General features: G+C 42.8%; 3 protein-coding genes across 6 annotated transcripts in view; 2 read left to right on the top strand and 1 right to left on the bottom strand.

The window, feature by feature from the left end:
• Nucleotides 1-11,507, top strand: part of LOC122397971 — a 56,964-nt gene extending 45,457 nt beyond the window's left edge. Inside the window, exons 7-8 of one of the 2 annotated variants that reach the window (XM_043397506.1) lie at nt 73-5,737; nt 6,031-11,507. In XM_043397506.1, the coding sequence (XP_043253441.1) occupies nt 73-5,737; nt 6,031-7,859 (7,494 nt within the window). In that variant the 3' untranslated portion in view covers nt 7,860-11,507. Of the gene's footprint in view, nt 1-72; nt 5,831-6,030 lie in introns of both variants that reach the window. The other variant, XM_043397505.1, reaches the window with a different exon arrangement.
• Nucleotides 11,508-13,239: 1,732 nt separating this feature from the next.
• Nucleotides 13,240-15,142, bottom strand: LOC122397970 (cell division cycle protein 123 homolog). Of its 3 annotated transcripts, none has more exons than XM_043397504.1 (7): nt 15,100-15,142; nt 14,484-14,698; nt 14,304-14,411; nt 14,021-14,243; nt 13,828-13,950; nt 13,497-13,756; nt 13,240-13,420 (listed from the first exon to the last, which is right to left on the bottom strand). In XM_043397504.1, the coding sequence occupies exons 2-7, from the start codon at nt 14,688-14,690 to the stop codon at nt 13,358-13,360; spliced, it is 984 nt and encodes a 327-aa protein (XP_043253439.1). In that variant the 5' UTR covers nt 14,691-14,698; nt 15,100-15,142; the 3' UTR covers nt 13,240-13,357. The 3 variants fall into 3 exon arrangements, with proteins under 3 accessions (XP_043253439.1, XP_043253438.1, XP_043253436.1); XM_043397503.1 differs by having other exon boundaries at nt 14,994-15,110; XM_043397501.1 differs by lacking the exon at nt 15,100-15,142 and having other exon boundaries at nt 14,484-15,085.
• A 1,369-nt stretch (nt 15,143-16,511) lies between these two features.
• Nucleotides 16,512-20,630, top strand: LOC122397826. The gene is made up of 4 exons (XM_043397258.1): nt 16,512-17,114; nt 17,223-17,503; nt 17,692-17,992; nt 18,069-20,630. The coding sequence occupies exons 1-4, from the start codon at nt 17,111-17,113 to the stop codon at nt 19,730-19,732; spliced, it is 2,250 nt and encodes a 749-aa protein (XP_043253193.1). The 5' UTR covers nt 16,512-17,110; the 3' UTR covers nt 19,733-20,630.
• The last annotated feature ends 2,089 nt before the right edge of the window (nt 20,631-22,719 follow it).

Raw genomic sequence — 22,719 nt, 5'->3', positions numbered from 1 at the left:
GTCACAGACGAATGTATCGCTCCTGAAATCTAATAATTACATTTTCCCAATGTCTGAATTCTATTGTTCCAGTTTGGCGACAGCATAAAGCCTCTAGTGATCGAGCTATATATCAGAGCGTTGACGACGGACATGAACGAGCTGGAGAGTCAAAAGGCAAAGTCCGACAAGGATAAGGTTCGCGAGACAGCGAAACGCTTGAGCGCTCAATTCCTGAAACTGGCCGTTGTGGTCGACAGCAACATCGGTATCGCGCGGGAATGCGTTCTGACCGCGTTTTCGTTGCATCCCACGAGGGTTTGCTACGACAGGATCAAGGAGATCGCCGTGGCGTGCGGGAAGACGAAGGAGGACGGTCTAACGTCGGATGGGAACGTGGTGAACGACAAGGTTAAACAGACGTTCGAGAATAATCATTCCAACGCGGGGTTACTAAAGAACGATAACAGTACCGGGGAGAAGACCGAAGGGACGATAGACGAGAACGCGGAAACGTCCTCGTGTTTGTACAGTTCCCCGTTGCTCGCAACGTCTTCGTTGCCCAGCCCGACCGCGGCCGTAACAACGTCGACGGGGACGAAGAAGGGCGTCGATTTCCAGAACGGCCAAGTGAACAATACCTTCGAGAGAACGGATCAATTGTTGAAAAGTCTTTTAACCGCTCCGAGAAAGGGCGAGTCACCGATAACACCGGGCGACAGATGTCCCCTGCATCCGAAGAGAAATCCGCTGTTCAACGAACCGCTCGGCGAGCTTTGTTTCAATTGCGGCGAGTTCACTGGTAACGATTTTTCCGGCAAGAAGTCTGTAGAGAAGACATCACCGACACCCGTGAACGTGGAGAGGACGTTGGACGCGTTGATTCTGATCAAAGGCGACGCTGTCACGGGCTCGGCAAACTACGACGAGAAATCGGTACCGAATCAGGTCCTGGACGCGGAGAAACTCGGTCTGTCGCCGCAGCTGTGCGACGATTTGTCCGTGGTTTTGAGCAGCCCTCGTTATCACATGCTCAGCTGGGTGCTGGATTGGAAAGAGCTGAACAGTCTGTGCGAGAGATACTTGGAGAACGCCGAGGAGATGAGGAACACCAACAAAGAGCTGAAGTATCTTAATATCGATTATTCGCAATTCAAAGATTGGCCCTCGGAGGACGACACCACCAAAGATATATTTTTTGGCATCGAGAAGGGGTACGAGCAATGGGTCGATATGCCTTCGGATAACTCCGAGCAGTTTGGTAGCTTTCAGCCCGCTGGATCGTACAAGAGATCCTCGACCAGGAGGAGCCTCGACGACACCACCACCACGGATTCGGACAGCGGTAGCGTGCTTCGCGTTAGAAGAACTGGAAGGCAAAGAAAGATCCACAGGCTAGTTTCGTCCGAGAGCGATTACGATAGCGCGGAACGGAAGTTGAAACACTTCAGGAATACCGTCAGTTCGCTCTCCGACAGCGATAGCAACACGCAAGACAGCCAAACGGATAGCCTGGGCAGCGACGGTTGTCATCTGGAAACGAAAAATAAGTCGGGCAAATCGTCCGGCAAGGAGACGAATAAGAAACGCTCCAAGTCGACGAAATTGACCGTCGAATCGGTTTCGCATTTCCACATGCTCGTGAACGATAACGTTCGACGCACGAATCCAAACGAAGACGCGAGCGGTTCCGATGTGAGCAGCAACGATATCATAACGCTGTTCTCCGCGGATATGGACGAGAATAAACGAGAAACGATAAAAGGCTCGGCGTACACGGCGGCCGCGCCGTTAATAATCACCGAGAGAAGAAGCGATCCGGCAGTACTTAAGTCTCTACGAATGTTCAGGCCACAGAACTCGAAGAAGCCCACGCGAATTTCTCAAATACTACAGAAAAACCTGCTGAACAAAAGCAAGGACAATAATAATTTAGAAAATAACACGAACAACGTGACCAAGTTCGCGCCGATGCTCAGCACGCTGAATTTGAATCCGAAGATCGTGCTGACCAGAACGGACGAGGTCGACAGGAAGCTGATCCGTTCGAAGAAACAGCAACGATTAAGCACCGGCGACATCACCAGCGAGCTGATGAACATTCAGAAAAACATGCCGTTCTCGCCGAACAAGAACGCGATGTCCACGTATCAGAAGCAAAAGGGGAACAGGGGAGCGAACACCGGGAAATCGGACCTGGCGTCCACCAACAGAAGACGGGATTTGAATTCAAAGTCGAATCTGGGTAAACGAAAATTCGACATTCTCGCGAAGGCAGTCAGAGATTCGGACATATTGGCAAAAAATGTGCCGGGATTGAACTCGTTGGACATGATGGTGCCACCCAGAATGCGACCCACCGTGAACGTGGTGCAGCTCTCCAGAAACATTCCACAGAGCCCGAATTCGGGCTCGGTTAACAGCGGCAATACTCCACCAAGGCCGAACAGAACACCGAGCGTGGCTGGAAACATTCAGTTACCCGGTACACCTTCCTCCGGTGGGCACGACAGTGGCGTGGGCATGAGCCCGGCGGGTCAGACACCTCCTCCTAGGTCATCGACGCTTCCTGACGTAGGCGAGGAGGCGAATCAACCACCGGACGGCTCGCCGACTTCCTCGATGACCACGAACGTCTCCAGTCAGCTAGAGCCAGATTCGAGTCCCAGAACGATGCCGATACGTCGGAATCAACAGAGTCAATCACCGAAGAAATCACCTTCTCCTTGTTCCGCAATCACTACGACCACGACCACCACCACGACGAGCTCGGCGGTCGCCACGGCGGCGGCCAGCATCGCGTCCGAGCAGCTTCAGATCGTCTGCAAACCGGACGGTACTTATCAGTTGGCATCCGTGAACCCGAACGTCGTCTCCAATCAGAGGAGCGTTCTTAATTTGCAAAACATGGACGACGGCGGGAACGTCGGTGGTTTCTCACGGCAGAATCAACACACGGATAACGCGAACGCAACCAGCAGAAACACGTACGATAGATTAACGTCTACGAAAACGGTCGCGCAGTCTGGACAGAACGCTGGCCTGCCCAAGTTCCAGCAGGCGTTCCGTAAAACTATATACACGCTATCGACGGACGCGTCGAGCGGTGCCACGAGCGTGCCGGCCACAGAGACACTCGTCCAAGCTGCGTCTCCGCAGAAAACGACAAACCTCTCGAAGGCGGTGCAAACGTCCGTACCGAATGCCCAACAAACGAATCCATCCTCTGGGATCAACGTGCAGTCGATCGCAAACATTCCGACGAACGCGTTGCAACTGTCCACCGGCAGGCAGATTCTGAACATCGTGCAGAGCTCGGGGAACAACGCGAACGTGGCGACCAGTCCGAACGCCAATCAGACGCTGACGCAGCTGGTGCAGAGCGTGCAGAACGCCTCGCCGGGTGTGATATACACGCACAAAATTCCTGTCACGATATCTACCACCAATCCGAGTCAGCTGAACATTATACCCACCATATCGCACGCAAATTCGATACCACCCGGCAGAACGCCGGTTGTTAAATTGAACATTATCCGTGCTACCACTCCTTTGAGGCAGCAGAACATCACCGGAGCCATTCAGGCTGTTTTGACGACACCCAGGTTGCAGCAACAACAACAGCAACAACAGCAACAACCGCAACAACAACAACAACAACAACCACCAGCAGTTAGAACGGACAGTTTAATCGGAACACCTATCGAGGTACCCAACCAAGTCAGTTCGACGACTCTGGAACAACTGAGGGAGTTCGAAAGCGTGTTGGAGCAGGTGAAAGAGAGGAGTACTATCCAACCGCAGTCTCATCAAATGATATCCACCGCCGCTACGACCACCGTACAGACGCAGACGACTACGCAACAAACTCAGGCTACCAAACAACAGCAGCAACAACAGCAGCAACAGGTTTCTGTCAGCGCGCTCGCGCAGCAGCTACTAATGCCAACACAACAAGTCACCAACAACGATTTCACGAGCAACGGCAATACCGTGAACTTCCAGCAGGATATTTTCTCCCAGAAAGTTTCCCTGGCTTACGTGAATCAAAGCGCTGCCGGGACCGGGGCTGCCAAGACTCCCAACACCGCGCCAGTCGTCGTGGTGACCAGTTACTGTCAACCGGCAGCCTCGCCGGCCTTGAGCGTCACATCTCAGAGTTCTTCCAGCCCGTGCGTCACGCCAGCACCCGCGCCCATACCATCCGCCGGAAAGACGCCTCCCACGCCGCCCTCTTCGAAGACGGTGAAGAAATCGGCGCCGAAAACGGTCAAGACCAGCGCGACGAACACGTCGAAGGCGTCGCCGATACCCAAGCCGCAGCAGAAGCCGCAGGAGGACGAGCAAACCGCGCAGAGGATCTACGCTATATTGGACGAGTACGCGGAGCAGCTGCGAAACTCTCCGGATCTGAACAACAAACCAGCGCCGAGGAGACGATCGAATCCGCCGACGAATCCTAGTCAGTCCTCGAAAAGGAAGAAGTCCAGCGCGAACAAGGCGAAACCGGTCGGCCAACAGAACTCGGAACTGAGTCCCAGCGCCGACGACCTCGGCAGAACTATGGGCAGCGAGGATTCGTCCAGCGGCGTCGTGCACGTGCAGGACAGTCCAGCTGCCGGTTTCCCGGCTCCGGAGGAACCCACCAGCAACGTCGGGAACGTGGCCGACGCGGGCGCCGAGGTTCGAAACCTGACCAACGATTCGAACGACGGAGTCGAGTTGAACGTCAAGAGACGGAATCTGATCTTCGCCGAGCCCGGTTCCGGGCAACCCAGGGCGGTGATCGTCCAGGATGCGGTGCAAGCGACTTCCGTGAGCGTCAGCGAAGCCCTCGCCTCGGTGACAGGGAAAATGGGAAGCACGGCTGTCCTGGTCCCTGGTACCAATTACATCTTGCCGATGAACCTGGTGAAAGGCGGCCAGCAATTCACGATAGTGTCCAGTGGATCGAAACTCCTCGCCACGGTGCCTGCGACGGTCCGAACCGCCGGGAACACCGGCGTTTCGAACACCCTCGTGCTCCAGTCGTTTCTGAATCAAGCGGGAAAGATCATCTCGCAGCCGGCGCAAGTGAAACAGGTCAAGATACCGACGTTGCAAACACTGTCGGGCAATCAAACGTTGACCGCCACTCAGAACGTTCAGGCGACCTCGGTGGTGATCCCACAGACTGGAAACACCGGTCAATTCGCGGGGGACACGGTGACGGAGAAGAACAACATCGTCGGTGACCTGACAATGGCGAAAACCGACACGGTCACCGGTGGCGTAGCCGTCGAGCCCGCGACGAACGCGATCGTCGTGAACAAGAGCAATTCCACCATCGGTTTGCTTCAACGAAACATGAACGAAGCTGCGGAGAGTCAACAGATATGCGGCGTGATCACGAGCAATCCGAACTTGACTCTTCAAGGTACGAGACTGTTCAACTCTTCTATCCACAAACTGTCGACGCCCGCTGGACTGAAACCCGACAACGTGGTGTGTCTGACGCCATCGGCGGCGGCCACCATCGCTCACACGCCCGAGAAGAAACCGTCGCAGGAGTCTCAAGTTCACAACGAGAAGCCTGTTTCCATTCAAACCGGTGCCACGATCGCGCTCGCGTTCGCCACTCAATCGGACGTTTCTATGCTGAACGATACACAGCAACAACAGCAGCAAAAAGACACGAAGGAGGTGTCGACGGAAATAATCCCCGGCGCCAAGATCATCTCCCCGAAGACGGTGAAAAGAAAAATCGACGATGCTATGGGTATGTCGGTGAACATTCCGAAAACCTTGATAGCTTCCAAATCTGTCGTTTGTTCGAGCAATGCCAGGTCGTTGCAGAATAACGCGGCTATCGGTTAGTGTTCCTTTCAAAACTATTATAATTCCTTGGGATAATCGAATCGAAATAAAATTAAGAGTAAGTTATTCGTATCGGGGTATTTAATAGCTTACAAAATTCAACGAAACACTGAAGATCGTAGATTTTTAAGGGGGTAGTACCCTGCATTGAAAGTCAATACATTATAATTACTATAAGTAATAACGTTTTCGCAGATTCCATGTCCACGATAGTGACGAGCAAACAGCCAGGTATAATCGACAACGCGACGCAGTTTTTGGTGACCGGTGGTCCGAGCAGTTCCGATAGTCAAGAGTCGCCTGTCCAGCAATCCAGCGAGAGCATCGACGTGTCCTGCAAGGTCGGGAACGGTTTGCTGTACGGAAACGCGAGGCTGCAAGAAGCTTGGGAGCCGGAAGGCAAAGTGTCGCCCGACACGCCTTGGCGATACGTTCCTACGTCCATGAATTCTCTGAATATCGAGCCTCTGAACTCCAGATACGCCGACAACTCCGAGAACGTGCAGAGCGTCTTGCAGATCATAAACAAGGGCCAGGGTATCGAGATGGCGGGCGGTCAGATTTATCAAACAAACGCGAAGAAGTATTTCATGAATCACACTTTGGAGCCGTTCCAGCAATATTCGAATAAAAGCAACTTGATGAAGACACCGTTGACCCCCAGACTGGAACGAGAACTGTTGCAGCAGAAATTGGAGAGAAAGGCGGCCGCGATAGAACGCGAGATGAGGCTACAGAAAAGTTTGTCCGAGGAGTGCGAGGATCTGGGCGTGGACGAACCGAGCACCAGCGACCTGTTCCCCGAGGCGGATCTGTTGTTCGACACGAATCACTCGCCGTCGTTCGATCACTCTTCCCAGGACGCGTCCTGCAGTCAGCCCCTAGGCATGAAATCGTACGGCGGTTCCTATTTCCGGTCTCTGGATTCGTCGAGCGGCAGCAGGGACGCCAGTCCCATAGCGGACTTCAAGGTGAACGAGCGCAGAAAAATCACGAGCCAACGTACAAGGTCCTCGAAGGATTCGACCAAGAGGTCGAAGAGAGAAAAGGTGGAGGAACTGCACCTGGAGAATCCGGCGAAGCATTTGCGATTAACCTTGGACAATTCGAGCCAGGACGAGGCGTCGAACAGCAATTCCGATATCTCGAGGCTCTCGCCGACGAACTTGGGATCGTTGGAGAACGACTCGTTGAAGGACACCGGTCGAACGAAGATCGCGTCGAGAAACGGCTCGAAGGAGGGCTCGCCGAGCAGCGTGTCCAGCATTCCATCCAACATGAAACTAGACATCGACCTGGACTCGGAATCGCTACCGCCGACCATCAACGTGAACAACGTGTCGGCCGCGAGCTCGGGCGACGAAAGTTTGACGCTGCTCAGCGGCAATACCGCCGACGTTACCATACCCTCGCCGCTGTCGCCGATCGCCGGTCCCATGCTCTCCACGCACAAATATACTTACACCAACAAGAAGCGGATAGCGTCGAAGGTGACGAGAATGGATTACCTGTCGTGGGAGAGCCCGATGTCCGAGAGGATGAGATCGAGCAGCGACGAGGAGGACTCGAGCATTAGCGAATCGATCGGCAGCCAGCCGGAGGAGAACGCTCTGAGCAACGGCCTGGACGACGCCGTGCAGAGCCTGAAATCTCTGTCGAGCGAGCGACGTTGCAGTTATTTAAAAAAAAAAGAGAAATTGCAGGTGAACACGAGGGTGGTGTTGAATCGAGGCGATCACAAGGCCGGTAGCCTCTCGAAACGCATCAAGGCAAGCGAGTCGATCCAAGACTCGGTGATGGTGTCCAGCGACAAGGCCTCCGAGCCGTCGGACGACGAGGCGAGCAATATCGCGTTGGTCGAGCCCGACTGTCGCGCCAGACGATCGAGCTTGCGCGGCCACGTTAAGAAGGGTTGCGCGTGCTGCAACGGCTCGCCGGAAAGACCGAAGAAGAAGTCGGTCAAGTCGGATCACTCGAGGCTAAAGAAACGACTATCCGCGAAACAGACCGGGAAGAAAAGGTAGTCTTAGCGTTCGAAGGCTCGACGGAGCATCGCGTGTTGTTCTATCGTAATGGTACACGCGTCCCTGGGACGCGCGATCCAATCCGGTCCAGCGACGGAGGAGGAGAAGGAACTTTCGGACGAAGGAACGTATCCTCGTGGCCTCTGCATCGACGGACGAAGCTAGAATCGAACCGGGCGGAAGCGGATGACGCGTCGAAGGAACCCTGGGAAATTGGCGCGTGAAGTTCGCTCGGGATCGTAACGACGATCCATAGAAATAACAAGCTTCTTGTACATATGTATCGGCAAATGCCGGAGCTGTTGGCGAGAGAAACTTTAATGGCATACCCGTGACTCGGTGTGCCTATACCCTGCATAGGCAAAAGATTGTTAATCGCGAAACAAATTTTTTCCGTAAAATATAAAATTGAACATTGACGATTCGTTTCGCTAGCGTGAGAGAGATGAACGAACGATTCATTTGGCGAATTCTCGACGAGAATAGATCATCCTTTTACCACTAGATGTTACTATGATACGTAGATGTAAGGTGCAGATTATAATGAATGGCAGACTTAGATTAAATCGTTAAGAATATTAGAGACGCAATCTAGTCAAGAGATAAGGTTTCGTGACGAGAATTAGGCATACTAGAGAGAGAGAGAGAGAGAGAAAGAAAGGGCGAGAGAGTGTGAATGAGAGACGATAAAAATAAAATAGAATGTATATCTGGTTGTTGATAGACCCCTCGCAGAGCCTGAATTTATAATTCTGTCTACTGTATCTATCATAAACGATACTATTCCACGTTCTAACGGTGTGGTCAGACTGAGTAGACAAAAATAGTCTATAGATCCGGTTCGGCAAATTAACGTAGTAAGACACGCATTGAACTTTTGCCTTTCCGCGTAACGCTTCTCGATAACATAGTACCCTAACTTTATAATAGGGACGATCCTTGTAAATTGTAGCGTCGTACCTTGAATCGGAGGAGTCGGTGGTGAATTAAACGGACGATCAATAGAAGCGAAAACAGGGCGATGAAATTAAAGGATATTGAGGTGGAAGGAGAACATAGAGAAAACGAGGAGGTATATATAAATATATTATTAAAATCAACTTTTCTGTCGTACGGGCCGACCATACCTTGTCACGGTGCATGTAAAAAAAAAAGTACCCAAAAAACTGTACATTACGTAGATAATTCATTAAAAGTATAATATTATATCGCTGCACTTTAGTACAAAATCGCTTCACCTTGTTTCAGAATGACAGGTTTATATCATCTTTCGGTGTGCTGTCGTGACGCGTGAGAATGCCTGCAATTTACTATAAATTATAAACAAACGAAACAAACAAAAAAAAAAAAAATGAAGAAAATGAAACACTTGTAAAGGTTGTGCGATTAAGCTATGGAAAAAAAAAAAAAAAAAACACACTTGATGAACTTGCGTAAAATTTCTTTCGCGCCTCGGTCGCGGAGTGATCTGTTCGAAATTTCTCGGCGTGTAAATGGCTAGAGTTCGTTTAGTCGACGCGCGTGTTATACTATATTTATCTCCGACGCAGAAGCTAAGGGTTAAGAATATTGAAAAGTAATGTTCCTGTGAATTGTCTCCTTTCGTAATATGAACCAAAGTGACTCCGTTTAAAGGAAAAACAAACTACGCGAAAGAACGGAAAAAAAAAGAAAAAAAAAAAGATGAAGGCAGGCGGAGAAGAGAGGGGGAAAAAAAGTAACGGTGAGAGATGCGTTAAATTGTACTGTCTTTCTTGTAATCGGATGTAAATTGTATTAGTTCAATTGCTTCACTTTGAACGTATTAATGTAAGGTAGATATCTTCATTTTCGTTTTTTCCACTCTGTCGACGACGATTAGTAAAACTCTACCTCGTGCACATGTCGATCATCTTTCTCGTAGTTCTCGTCATGTTTGTCGGCAATTTCTACAACGCGTAATTAGTCAAAACGATCGCCCCCCAAGCTGTTGCTCGAACGATTCGCGATAATACATTTTCATCTGGAGCTGCTAACAGGGTGTAGCGCGGAGGCTGACATAGACAATCCGTAATCGGTGTTACGAAAATTCAAGCCTTAAAAAATAGTAGCGGTTGCATTGACGCTGACGCGTGTATGTCCCCCCTTATCGTTTCTCGTTTGCACCCAATGATCGACGCAAAAAAAATGAAATTTCTCCGTAGTCATGATCCCTTGATCCTTTCGGTACGGGTGGCCGTACTCGAAAATCTCTAGTTGCCCATCCACACCGAATTCGCTTATTTTCACAGTTTCGTTTTCTCTTTTCCTTGTAAATAACGTGTACGCGAGAAAAACAAAAATAGAAAAAACTTCCTCGAGTCCCACTTTTCACAAAGTTTTTTTCAACGAACCGCCTCGAATCCGTTTCGGAACCAGAACCGACGAGTTTTCAGCAGCACCGCGAATCGACGAGAAAGAAACCGAGTTATAGCTATTGTCTAAAATTAAGCTCTTATCTTCCTGTACATTTAAACTGTGGTAACGAGAGAAAACGGAACCGAAGAAAGGGAGGGGGGGGGGGAAATAAAAAAAAAAGAAGAGAACAAATGAATCGGACGCTTCGCATGTAAACTAATTATACGGACAAAGGGACAGACGGACGAAAACAGACAAGAGACGTTTAGAAGAAGATGCATCTGTGTGTAGATGTAAATTTTTGGAAAAGCGTCGCACCAAGATAATAATACGTATTTTTTGATGGGGTGGACAAGAAAACGTTATATGTAGCTTATACGTTAGAGCAAAGCAAATGAGCGCGAGAGGCAGAGAGAGAGAGAGAGAGAGAGAGAGAGAGAGAGAGAGTGTGTGTGGGAGAGAATGTTGACGAGTATGTATATTCGGTTGTCGGTGATAGCCTGGCCGTTTTTGCCACCTTTAGTCGTACCAACCGCATTTATAATAGAGGGGTAACTGTAGTCTTCTTAAAAAAAAAAAAAAAAAACAACTCGTGTGTGGACTTAATTAAGGAGAGATGAAAACCGATGAAAACCTAGATGAAACGCTTAAGGACAAGCAAAGTTTTCCATGGCCGAGAGCTTTTCAGGTACTTAAAAAAGAAAAAGGAAAAAAAATGAAAGAAAAGGGAGAGTGGGAGTGATGTAGACAGAGTCGGAGGAGGAGAAAAAAAAAATGGCGAAGAGTTTACACTGGCCGTTAAAATTAAGTGTTTTTGTATCGTATCGTATCGTTTGTTAAAGACTACTGTTTTTTCTCACTCGAAAGGATCCCTTAACTACCAGTATTCGAGAGGACGATGTTGCCGCTGCACCACTTCGATATCCGCGAAACGAGCAAATGCGAGAACATTGATGTAGTCGTGAGAGAGGATAAAATTACGGGAAGATAAAAAAGTAAACGTGAAACACGAGGGTATAAAAAAAAAAAGAAAAAGAAAATAAAAAATGATGCTCGAGAATGGAAGATGGGGAGAGAGAGAGAGAGATAGAGAAATACGATTTGAACGAAACGGCCGTGCACTGCAAAACGTACATTGATTAAGGATACGTATTGTCGTTTAGCACAAATCAGTTGAAGATCGAGAGATTAAATAAACTTAGGAGAACGATGAAGGAGGGGAAGCCGGATAAACCGAGGACGGAGTTGTTAATGAAAGAAAGAAAATGGAAATGTAATAATAAACACCGGTACAGTCATGTCCGAATAAATGGACTAAAACGAACATCCGAATGATCCGCTTCTCTGTATATACGTTTAAACGAATACAGTATAAAGAAAATACACACACACACACACACAACACGCATGATCGAAGGGAACATTTCTTTTCTAGACGAATACCGTTATACATATGCACTGTAATTAAAAATATAAAGCGTTTAATGATACATATTTTCGAGATACGCAACCAGTCGGAAGATGTTTCTTCGGTGAATGGCCGCGCGGTTCGATCCAAACGCATCATGCATACGTTTAACGTGGAATCGATGTTTTACATGTAAATACACGCACCGCCGGCATTTGTATGTAAATATTTGACGATCGTTAAGCGAAGAAAAAAAAAAAAAAGAAAAAAAAGTCGCGCATAAAACTGCAACCTTCGTAGTTCTCTTCGTATTAATCTTTTGTGATCCCGATGACCGTTGCAGGCCTGTTTATTTAAAAAAAAAATAATAATTCGTTCTGGCTAACGCGCATCAAGAAACCGAAATTATAGCGAATTTGGACTGTTAAGACCGTTCCACTGCGAACCAACCACGTAGCACGACTTTAACAATTGAAACGTTCAAAATTGAAGTGTTTTAGGGAAAAAATTGCTTGTGGTATCACGTTTTTATCGACGCCGTTAACGATAGATTCGTTTTAAATTCGATCATTGGAAATTTGTTCGTCGGACGAGTATGTTAATTTGCGATTAACGTTAAATTATCGATCCCTGAATAATACAAACTTATCCATTGTATTCCCGTTTCGAAGATCCGGTTGAACTTTTCAACGATCGCGACTCGATTCGTAAAAAGAAGCGAAAAATCCGTTACTCGGGTTTATGGGTATTGGGATGTTCAAATACTCGAGTGCACGAATGTACGTTAGAAGGTGGATTCGAAAATCGAACGTGTCCAGCGGGAGATTTTCGAATCGCCATTTTAATCGATTTCATGCAATAAAAAGGTGTTTCAGAAATATTTTTTTTTCAATCGACCTTTTTTTTTAATAACACTTTTTCGTACGAATACGATGCATATCTTGATTTCTAACGGAATGGCCAATGTTTCTTTTGTTTTCAAACTGATTCTTCGATAATTGTATATTCGAATGTCTGAATACTGATAACCCTAGAGAACGTACAAGAAATAAGAGAACCCTAACAGAAAAGAAACAAAAAAAAAGAAGTATTAATTCCATTCACAGTTGCAAGAAGCTGTTATCGAGTAGTTATGCGTATCGAATTATGCGAGGGAAAGAGAAACATGAGAAATTAACACGAATTAACGGAAATAATCGCTCGATCTCGTTGATTTTTATCGATGGCGAGGTAAAAGACGAAGAAATGCTCCGTGGATATGACTGTACAGCGTATTAACTTGTCCGGAGGTACATATATCGAGAATCCTTTTTCAAATCGAAGTATTAAGGATTGCATATTGTACATAAACAAGACATATTTTCTATATAAGGGACGTCGCTCGGTAAGGCCGATGGCTCGAAAAAATATTGCAATATTATGATAATTCTTTTAAGCGGTAGGATAGCCTTTAATCGTTTTATGTAATGTAATGATAGAAGAGGGTCTGGCAGAATAAAAGTGAAAGTTCTGTATTTAAACGTGTTCTACAAGTGTATATTTATTCATTTATTTTGGCTTTATCATTTTTTTTTATGAACCTAAGGCTAGCCGCGAAAGGTAAGAAAATTTTTGTCCAAATTCTAAATGTCAGTAACGAATTAAAGCATCGTATTAAGAACAGTTTGATCCGTGTGTACAAATGCACTTATGTCTTTCGTCGAAGTTAATTTTTTCAAACATTATCCAAAGCATCAGCGTCTGTGCTTTCACCTTCTTTTTGTTGACTTTCCACTTTCTAGAACGAAGAACGTCGAGTCACGAATACGACAAAGATGAGTCCGCGTTAACGGAAATAAAATTGAATTACTTACTCGTTGAATGATATCGAGAAACGCGGAACTTTTGTTCCATTGAAAGAATTCGCTTATTTCTTGCGGAATGCAACAATAATTTGAAGATTTCGGTTGTATACCGATCTCCTCGCCGATGAATCGAAATTCCGGCGTGTCGTTTATTTTATTTTGTAATTCCTCGTACGTGAAAAGGGTTCCATCGGTAGCAGATTCATCCAAAGTACCAAAATCAACTATCATTGTTTCATTTTTCTTGTTGCGTACAACATCAAACGAATCTATGATAGAAAAATTTTAGCATTAATTAAAGCCTTACGACTTAACGCAAAGTAGAAATCTATTTGCTTACAATTGTTCAATAGAAACCTGTCTTTAATACGTTCCATAAACAAGCTTTCGATATCTGTTTGTATATTATATTTCTCCGATTCGTTGTAGCTGTGGTACTGCGATATATCTCGTTGACTGATCGCTGTATACAATTACAATAATAATCTGATCAGCCGAATAAATTACAAGGTAGATAGAAAATCATATATTACCTGTAAGTTCATTTTCAATGACAAAGCATCGAAATTCTGTACAGGGATTGATATCCTGCCATTTCTTCAATACAAGACAAGCTTTTAAAGGAATTCCACGATTCTCATAATTTCTAACATTGTTCAAATCATCCATAATTCTATCCGAACTCTTTAGTAATAAATATATGTCTTCCAATGTTTTACATTTGAGTGTTTTTGTAGGCACGACCCAGGTTGCATCCTAAAAGTAAACAAACATGAAAAAAATAAATATATAATGGAAATTGAAGGGTTTTCATACCGAAGGTGAACTCCAATTGCATTTAATAAAAACTGCACCGTAATCGTCTATAATGTCTTGTATCTTTCGACTGAATCCTTGAAACATTGGTTCAAGTTCAAGCTGAGGCTGAAAACAATGATGTTTCAATATGATGTAGAACAATAACAAAACTCCAAATACATATTGCGTGAAATTCACCTCTTCGTCCACTACCGGGGAACCATCTGTCCATTTTGCGCTTTCTAATCCATGGGTTCTTGCTTCGAAGGGTAATATAAACGCATCGTGTTGCAAATACTTTACTACTTCGTTAGGAATATGAAGAATCGTAGCTTCCAAAGAATGTTTCCGAAATTGTGGATACCACGATAGAAAGGAACATTCGGGTTTCAAACCACTGGCCATATCAATGCCTAAATTAAACCGAATTTGTTTGTTACGAACAAATGAAATCGGCGTTGACAGACCGGGCACGAGGTGCACCATAAACTCCTCATTCCACTTTCACACACTATGCCAGATCATCTGATCATATAGTATACGTAAGCTCGTAGAGTTCAGAGAATCGACAATTATTCAAAGTTATTCGAAATGAACACGTTTACAATTCACACCATCTCGAAGAAGTCGAGAAAGAATACTAATGCGAGCCATCCCCTTTCGCTCTCGAACCATAACGAAGAAAAAATAATTAAGAATGTTGCTTACGGAAATACACGTTCAAGATACCCTGATCATATTTTAACTATTGAAATAAAGAAATTTCTGGTTACTATTCCTATATATGACCGTACATACATATGTACTTACATACCTCACCATCATTTTCTAATTACATCTTATGAAAGCGAAAAAAGTGTCGTAAAATGGTGTCGCCATCTAATATCAGGGATTCGAACTGCTAAAATCGTGCCAGGATCACAGAATGCTAGTGGAGGTATCCGGAGCACAGGTTCCCCCACTCCTGCTACTCCTATTACGCAGTAGCTTGATTATTCACTAATTACTCCTTTTCTGGGATTAAAATATGAACTTTTAGAATTTAACAATATAGTATAGACCCTTGGTAACATTCAAGGATACTTTTTAGAACCATTCCAACCGTAATTAAGAAGCTATTAGCGAATATCTGAAGTCGGAGCATTTACGACTCCATCACTGTCTGCTTTGATCGATGAATTATCAATTTTTCAACAATAACACACATATTTTGGTTATTACAGAAGCAAGGATCAATTTTGCAACGCTCATCGCTCTAATTAATTAGTTATTAGCAATAGATCCCCAAGGTGTCGCGTTAAAAGGTTAAAAACAATATGCCGGCTTCCGATATTGGTTAATACCTATTTAATAACGCATGTCATGGTTGGAACAGGTATCCTTGTATCTTTTCAAAGGTCTATACTATATTCTTAAACTCTAAAAGTTCATAATTTAATCCCAGGAAAGGCGTAATTAGTAAATTAACAAGAAATAGTTCATTGGAAGCAGAGAAACAGATAGTACGCTGTTTTCGCCGCTAGTTGGCGCCACATGGCAAAAATCAATAATTCACTGTTTTTAATGAATCACTGCTCGTTAATTTACTAATTACGCCTTTCCTGGGATTAAATTACGAACTTTTAGAGCTTAAGAGTATAGTGTAGACCCTTGGTAAGCTTCGAGGTTACCTATTCTAACCATGGCATGCGTTATTAATCAATATCGAAAGCCGGCACATTACTTTTAACCTTTCAACGATCTATCGCTAATAATTAATTAATTAAAGCGAGGAGCGTTGCAAAATTGGTCTTTGAGTGTTGTCAGGGATGCCCACTTGCTTCTGTAATAACCAAAATATATGTGTTATTGTTGAAAAGTTGATAATTCATCGATTAAAGCAGACTTCAGATATTCGCTAATAACGTCTTAATTACGGGTGGAATGGTTCTAAAAAGTATCCTTGAATGTTGCCAAGGGTCTATACTATATTCTTAAATTCTAAAAGTTGATATTTTAATCCCAGAAAAGGAGTAATTAGTGAATAATCAAGATACTGCGTAATAGGAGTAGCAGGAGTGGGGGAACCTGTGCTCCGGATACCTCCACTAACATTCTGTGATCCTGGCACGATTTTAGCAGTTCGAATCCCTGATATTAGATGGCGCCACGTATTTTCTGAATTCTTTTACCTACGCTAGAGTGATGTAGGTGACGTTTCAACTCGATTAAAATTATTTATTTTAATACAAAAACATAATACAATTGCTGTAAAAATGTACACTAAAAAATAAACTTTAATTCGATTCTAATGAAGATTCGTACGATAGTTTGTAAAATGAAAAACAAAGTCCAGTTATATCGAGTCGTTGTACGATCAACAAACTAGAATCTAAAATGGCAACTTTACGAGGAAGATGATCGCGTCGTTATTCAATATCTCCGTTCGCGTGTGTTGTACGTTTCTCGCGAAATATTTATTGTAACGTTCGTTTAATGCATACATTTTTTTTTGCCTGGTGGTATTCTATTAGAATCGTTGAATTGAATTGTGAAATTAACTGGCGCACTGTGATAGAAGTATGTAATTCTAGTTAACCTTTTAACGACTCTTACCGTGTTTATGTCGCCTATAACTTCGAACGATTAAAAAATGATAAAGGATATCTTATCAGAAATAAGGTGTGCTAATCGAAACGAATCAAAGGGATGTCCATACATTGTACTATGTATCGGCTACCGAATGCATCAATGTCAATGTTTTTAACCGTGTGAAATAGGCCTCGATTATATAAACATTTCAATTGAAACACGTATAGTGACAAAAATCATATTTCGCTAATAATATGGGTAAGCAAATAAAGAATATACATATACATATTAAAATCTTGGGTTCGTCGTAGCGATCGATAGAAGCTTAATCATAGTTTGTAACTATAAATGGATTCCTATTTTAAGTGATGGCAGGGAATGAAAGTACCTCTGGATCTTTGACGGAAGATTCAATGTCTACAAGATTGCAATGGCTTCGTCAACGTCGGGAAGCATTACAAGAAAAGTTAACTCAAAAAAATAACGAGCTTAAGAACTTGTGCGTCGAAGAAGCAGAGTTGACCGGTATTCTGCCACCGGAGATCCCGTTAGAGGCTGGAGAAAGTCCACCGATATTTAGAAGAAGAGTCGGAACCGCATTTACATACCCGCAGAATTTAATCAACAAACTAAAAACAAATGAAGTTGTACGTTTCATAATTATATATAGGGTGGAGTGAAATTTGTGGCACGATTCTCCGAATGGAACATTGTTTATTTTTTAATAAAAAATTTCGATGCACCACAAATTCCACAGCACCTTGTACATTATGAACTCATCCGAGTAGATATATTCTTTGTCAAAATGCGAAAAATTATTTCGTTCTTTGCGTAGGAGGAGTCTGCCTTGGAATTAGAACGACAAGTTCAAATTGGTATAGTGGAAGCCGCTTTAGGTATCATAAATGATCCTACGGAGAGCAAGGCAGTACGTCGTAAACACAGATTAGTTTATCAGCAAAGTCAGCGCAGGCTTCAAGAGTTAGAGGCGCGGTTAAATTTCATACGACAGAGCCGCAGTAAGACGCATCACTCGACGCCGGTCCAACACTCTACAGTTTACAATAATCAGCCACATTTATACACGAATGTAAAACATAGAACAAAGAAACCTCGGCCGCCCTTGAATGGCACAGGTATTGCAATTACTTATATTTGATAACAGACATTTGTAATATTTAAATATTCTTTCAAATATACATTTCTTCGTAGCAAATGACGCAAATCAAAAGGTCACGAGAAGCTTGCTTCAGGAGGGTGGAATAAGCTTAAGTCCATTAGGATCGGAGGATAAGTGTAATATGTATCCTAGCCACGGATACGATGAACAGTCGTTGATACCCAATTCATGTAATCACAATCATGTCGGTGCTTATTGTCCCACGATATCCGAACAGCGACAAAATATCAAAATAATAGACCACGATCATAACGATAACCAAAATATTTATATATTACCAGACCAATATCGTACGCGAACATATTCTCACGGGAGCGGTGGTTCCCGTAGCCAGAATCACTATCAAGAGAACGAGCGAATTTATCGTCCTCTGCCAAATACATATACCGAGGAAGAACGACAAATACGGTGTCGTCAACTTCAGCAACAACAGCTCGAGGAGCAGACTCATAATTATCAACAATATACCGAGTACAAACACTTGGACAATGATGTTCAACGAAGATCTGGCCTGGACTATTACGAGAGAGATTATCGTACGCTACATTACATGCACATACCTGAATTTCCAATTTATCATAAAAATAACTCGCAATCGCAATCGTTGCTGAGGCGGGATCGTGATTTCGGTGGAAGCAAAAATCTACGATACGCGGATTCACCCAGTGAGACGCAATTACCATCGGGTTATTGGATGCGACACGAGGATGAAATTGTCTGGTGTACGGATGATCAATCCGTTTCGGATAGATTTGGTAGCTTGGATCGAAGGAAGCGTAATGCGGTGCAACATACTGTTAGTATAGGCACTGATATGCAACCGCGGTATCGTACAGTATCCATAGGATGCAACAAAAATTCTCCCTGCGTCGCCCCTCATCAAAATGCTTCCGTCCATTTGCTTCCGTTGTCCGAGCAATCATCGACGAGCAATAAAATGTTACTTCGTACGCAATCGTTGGGCAGCGTGGAGAAATGGCATTCGAATCATCTGCACGAGCTGCACGACAGCAAGGACACGACGGACAACGTTAGCCGCAAAGGAAGAGAGAAAGAATGGTACGAGACTTCCTTGGATTCGGGCGCGAGTCCTGGATTGGACATTGGTTTGGTAACGTCGCATAAAAATATTCATTATCAATCTACACTTCCCACGTGCTCCAAAACATCGAACGTTATCAACGGCGAAAATGGGAAAAATAATTATATTCCTCTGACTAGCCATCGTAAGACTGACGCGATGACGACCGAAACCGAGCAACATTTGCAACCGTTGTTGTCGACTCGATATGAACAGACACGGAAAAAGGTGCTCGAGATTCCAGCGGAGTCGAAGTCGTCTCAAGAAACGAACGAGGAGACGATTAGATTAGGATCGTCCCAGAATTGCACGATCGTTCAGGCTGGAAAATATCAACCGTATAGAGAGGTGACGAAACCGTTCGAGATGTCGGACTTTTATAAGTACTCTACCAAGTTTCGCAAGAGAAACGAAACAGGTGGACAGAATATATCGAACGAACCACAGGATGATTCTCGGGGGGCGCATTGTACCGGAACGAACGCGGATGTACACGGGGAGCCCGATCCTTTGAATACTTTACACAATGGATCGGTTGCTAGTTCGGTTCAAAAAAGAATTTATCAGCCTGTTCAACGGATGACGTGTCAGCCGTACCTCGCGTCGTTAAGATAATTATTTATCTCTACATGGATCATAGAGAATCTAAGGGGTCGAGATGAAATAGACATGATAGGCTGGACCTGTCGGAAGACAAATATTCGCAATCTGTTCTCTCGTTATAACAGGTTGAAATGCGATATATTGACTGGAACAATTTCTGCTATGAGGTAGAAATTTTATAGCTAAAAATATTCTGAAACGAATTACAAGTGCTTTACATCCTTGTGCTTCTTTGTTTAATTAAGAGATAATTAATCCAATATTATCAACGATGTAGTTGTGGTCGTGATAAAAGATGTAACATCTTTTCGAAAATTCGACCCAGTAGCATTCCAAATTGTTTTGAGAATCGACTTCATTCGTATCGAGACCTGAGTAGTGCCTTATTTTATTGAAAAATTGTTATCAAAATTATACAAGGAGAGATTCTAGATAAGACATAGAATCGCGTTAACTTAGACGAGTGGAGACATTTAAAAGAGTAATCAAATGGTTTAAAAAACGAACTCCGGAGAGAGTTGTAGATACATGTTATACTGCGTACGTAATTCATGATCGCAAACTATCAAAAGACTGTTTCGGTTCACGACATAAAGTATGAGTAAATATTTTTATAATTGACTTTATAATACATTTACTAATACGCGTTAAGACTTCTTTCGGGAGTTGAAATTATATTTAAAGCAAAAAAAATAAGACTGGTAAAATAGTAAGTACCAGAGAATAAAAGATATATCAATTAGTATCATCGATACAGAATGATTCTGTGAATTATATATTTCAATATATCATTATATATTCATAGAGATATGTGACAGTTTTTTTTTTTCTTTTTTTTCTTTTTAAATAAGTGTACTGCACAATGTTTATATTAAGACATAAGTATATGTAAAACTTCGTTAATTTTGAGTGCCTTCGATTCGAACGCTTTGCGACGCTTTGGTTAAAAATATTTTGTATTTATTTAGATGAGATCTATATACGTTTTTGAATATATTAATGTAATGAAATTGTATTTATTGCATTTTTCTTGAAATATTTTCCTCGTTTCTATTTCAAGTTTAACATTCACACAAATGCAAATTCAATTTTCAAAGTTAAAAGTACTGTAAACTCAAATCCATTTAAAGTGCGCTCAACGACTCGAGCTCACTGATCTCGCAGCTTAGCTGTGCAGTTAATTTTTTGTTTTGTTGAAATATAAAAAAAAAAACGGATGCTAGAATTTTGTGTAGAAATGTTATATCTTTGCACAAAATGAAAGAAGCCATTTTTTTTTATATGAAAGGATACTCGTAAGAAAAGATAAATTTAGGAATGCCTCTGTCCATAGACTTCTTACAGTCTACCCTTTTATTAATCTACTTCCAATAACAAAAATATATATCATCGTAAGAAATGAAATTGAAGCCAATATACGTATCACTTAGTTTTATCATTGAGCTTTACTAATATACAAATTAATGACTATAAATGTACTACTCAACGCTCGGACAAGAGAATGATCGTCGCGAGATGCTTTCAAAAAATTATACCTATTCCGATCGTAATCACAAATTTTAATAATTGTTACTTTTTTTTTTCAAACATGCTTTACATTGTTCATGTACCTTTGCCGTGAAAGACAACAAAGTGTTGAAAATAATGCCATTAAAGATTCGTACGTGCGAGACGAATTATTGAAACTGTAACAGCGTTATAAATTTTCTATACTTGGTAATGATTCTAATTACGCAGAGCACACGGATTCTTGGCAATGATTTCGCATTCTCACAATAGTATAGCGAAATTATACTGTTACACTTAATTTATAATCATCTTAACTCATAACTTCCTAATTTAACACTGAGATTGAAAGACACATTACATTGGGCAGTAACCCGTCACAAAAACCATCGCTGCCGCTATAAGCAGCATTTAGAATCAAGCTCGTAATTTACGCAAAGCATTTCAAAATTACATTTATTAATTAATTACTCTGAAAAGTCCTCAATCAGTAAATATCTTACTTCGATTAAAAATGAGGGTTTCGCGCAAAATTCTTCTTACAGGCTCGGTTCACGTATTTTAAAAGATGTAAACTTCTTAAATATCGTACTAAATTCTACGTTTAAACAGTGACAATAACTAATGCAAATACATTGTAAACAAAGCGTTGATTTTTGTGACGAGAAACCGATAAAACGTTCTTAATTCTAGTGTCTTTTCTTACAATAACGGACACCCATTTATATTAACATCGCCCTAATTTGAGGGCAAGTTTAAAATCTGAAAGACATGTGTGTATCGACGAATCAGATAAGTCAAAAATTATATTTGTTTCCAATCAGCACATTTATACATAACGAATAATAAAAATAAGAACAATATTTTACTATATAATGCCACTTTTCCTTTGTTTGCTAAAAGATATATATATATATATATATTAAAAAAAATATAATAAAAACAATATAACGTAACAAGAGTTAAACTTTTTTTTTAATTATATAATAACTTGAATCTTATCTAAAAGATTCGTCGATACAATAGGAAGTAAAAGTCAAGGTCAATTACACCTAAAATGCATGGTTCTATATCTAGTACCGCTCAAGCAATTGGATCTCAAAAGTTTATGACTCATGCAATCACTTCGCAATTATACACCGTATTGCTTAATATAAAAATTCTAATTCTATACATTTGTATAGTACACTCGCAACTACATAATACACGCAACTTGTTTCATGAACGAATATTTTCAACCCCTTTAAAACTAAAATAAATTATCGTTGAAAACTTGCAATCAGACTCCTTGGCACTCGAGATGTCTACTTCTTTTTTTTTAAGCTGTGCTAATTAAAAAATACGTCTTTAAAAATAATTAAAATTTTAAAATGGTGTAATGCCCAGTGTTGACAAATATATAGTTTCCTCATTATTTTTATTGTTAACGCGTTGAACATATAAAATTCTGCCTCGACTTTTTTCAATCAATAATGAAAAAATATGTACGCAGT

This window comes from Colletes gigas, unplaced genomic scaffold (genome assembly GCF_013123115.1).
Source record: "Colletes gigas isolate AHSC1104 unplaced genomic scaffold, ASM1312311v1 Colletes_gigas_Sc00010, whole genome shotgun sequence".
Taxonomy (NCBI): Eukaryota; Metazoa; Arthropoda; class Insecta; order Hymenoptera; family Colletidae; genus Colletes; species Colletes gigas.
Note: the sequence above shows the minus strand (reverse complement) of the source record. Positions and strands in the feature narration are given on the sequence as shown.

What these genes read in the sequence shown, in the direction of transcription:
- LOC122397970 (XM_043397501.1), bottom strand. Translation starts at nt 14,771, where the DNA reads ATGGTGCACCTCGTGCCCGGTCTGTCAACGCCGATTTCATTTGTTCGT. An exon ending in GCAATTGGAGTTCACCTTCG is followed by an intron (nt 14,244 to 14,303) that starts GTATGAAAACCC and finishes GTTTACTTTTAG; the next exon opens with GATGCAACCTGGGTCGTGCC. An exon ending in TTCTCGATATCATTCAACGA is followed by an intron (nt 13,421 to 13,496) that starts GTAAGTAATTCA and finishes TCTTCGTTCTAG; the next exon opens with AAAGTGGAAAGTCAACAAAA.
- LOC122397826 (XM_043397258.1), top strand. An exon ending in AACTAAAAACAAATGAAGTT is followed by an intron (nt 17,504 to 17,691) that starts GTACGTTTCATA and finishes TTCTTTGCGTAG; the next exon opens with GAGGAGTCTGCCTTGGAATT. An exon ending in GCCGCCCTTGAATGGCACAG is followed by an intron (nt 17,993 to 18,068) that starts GTATTGCAATTA and finishes ATTTCTTCGTAG; the next exon opens with CAAATGACGCAAATCAAAAG.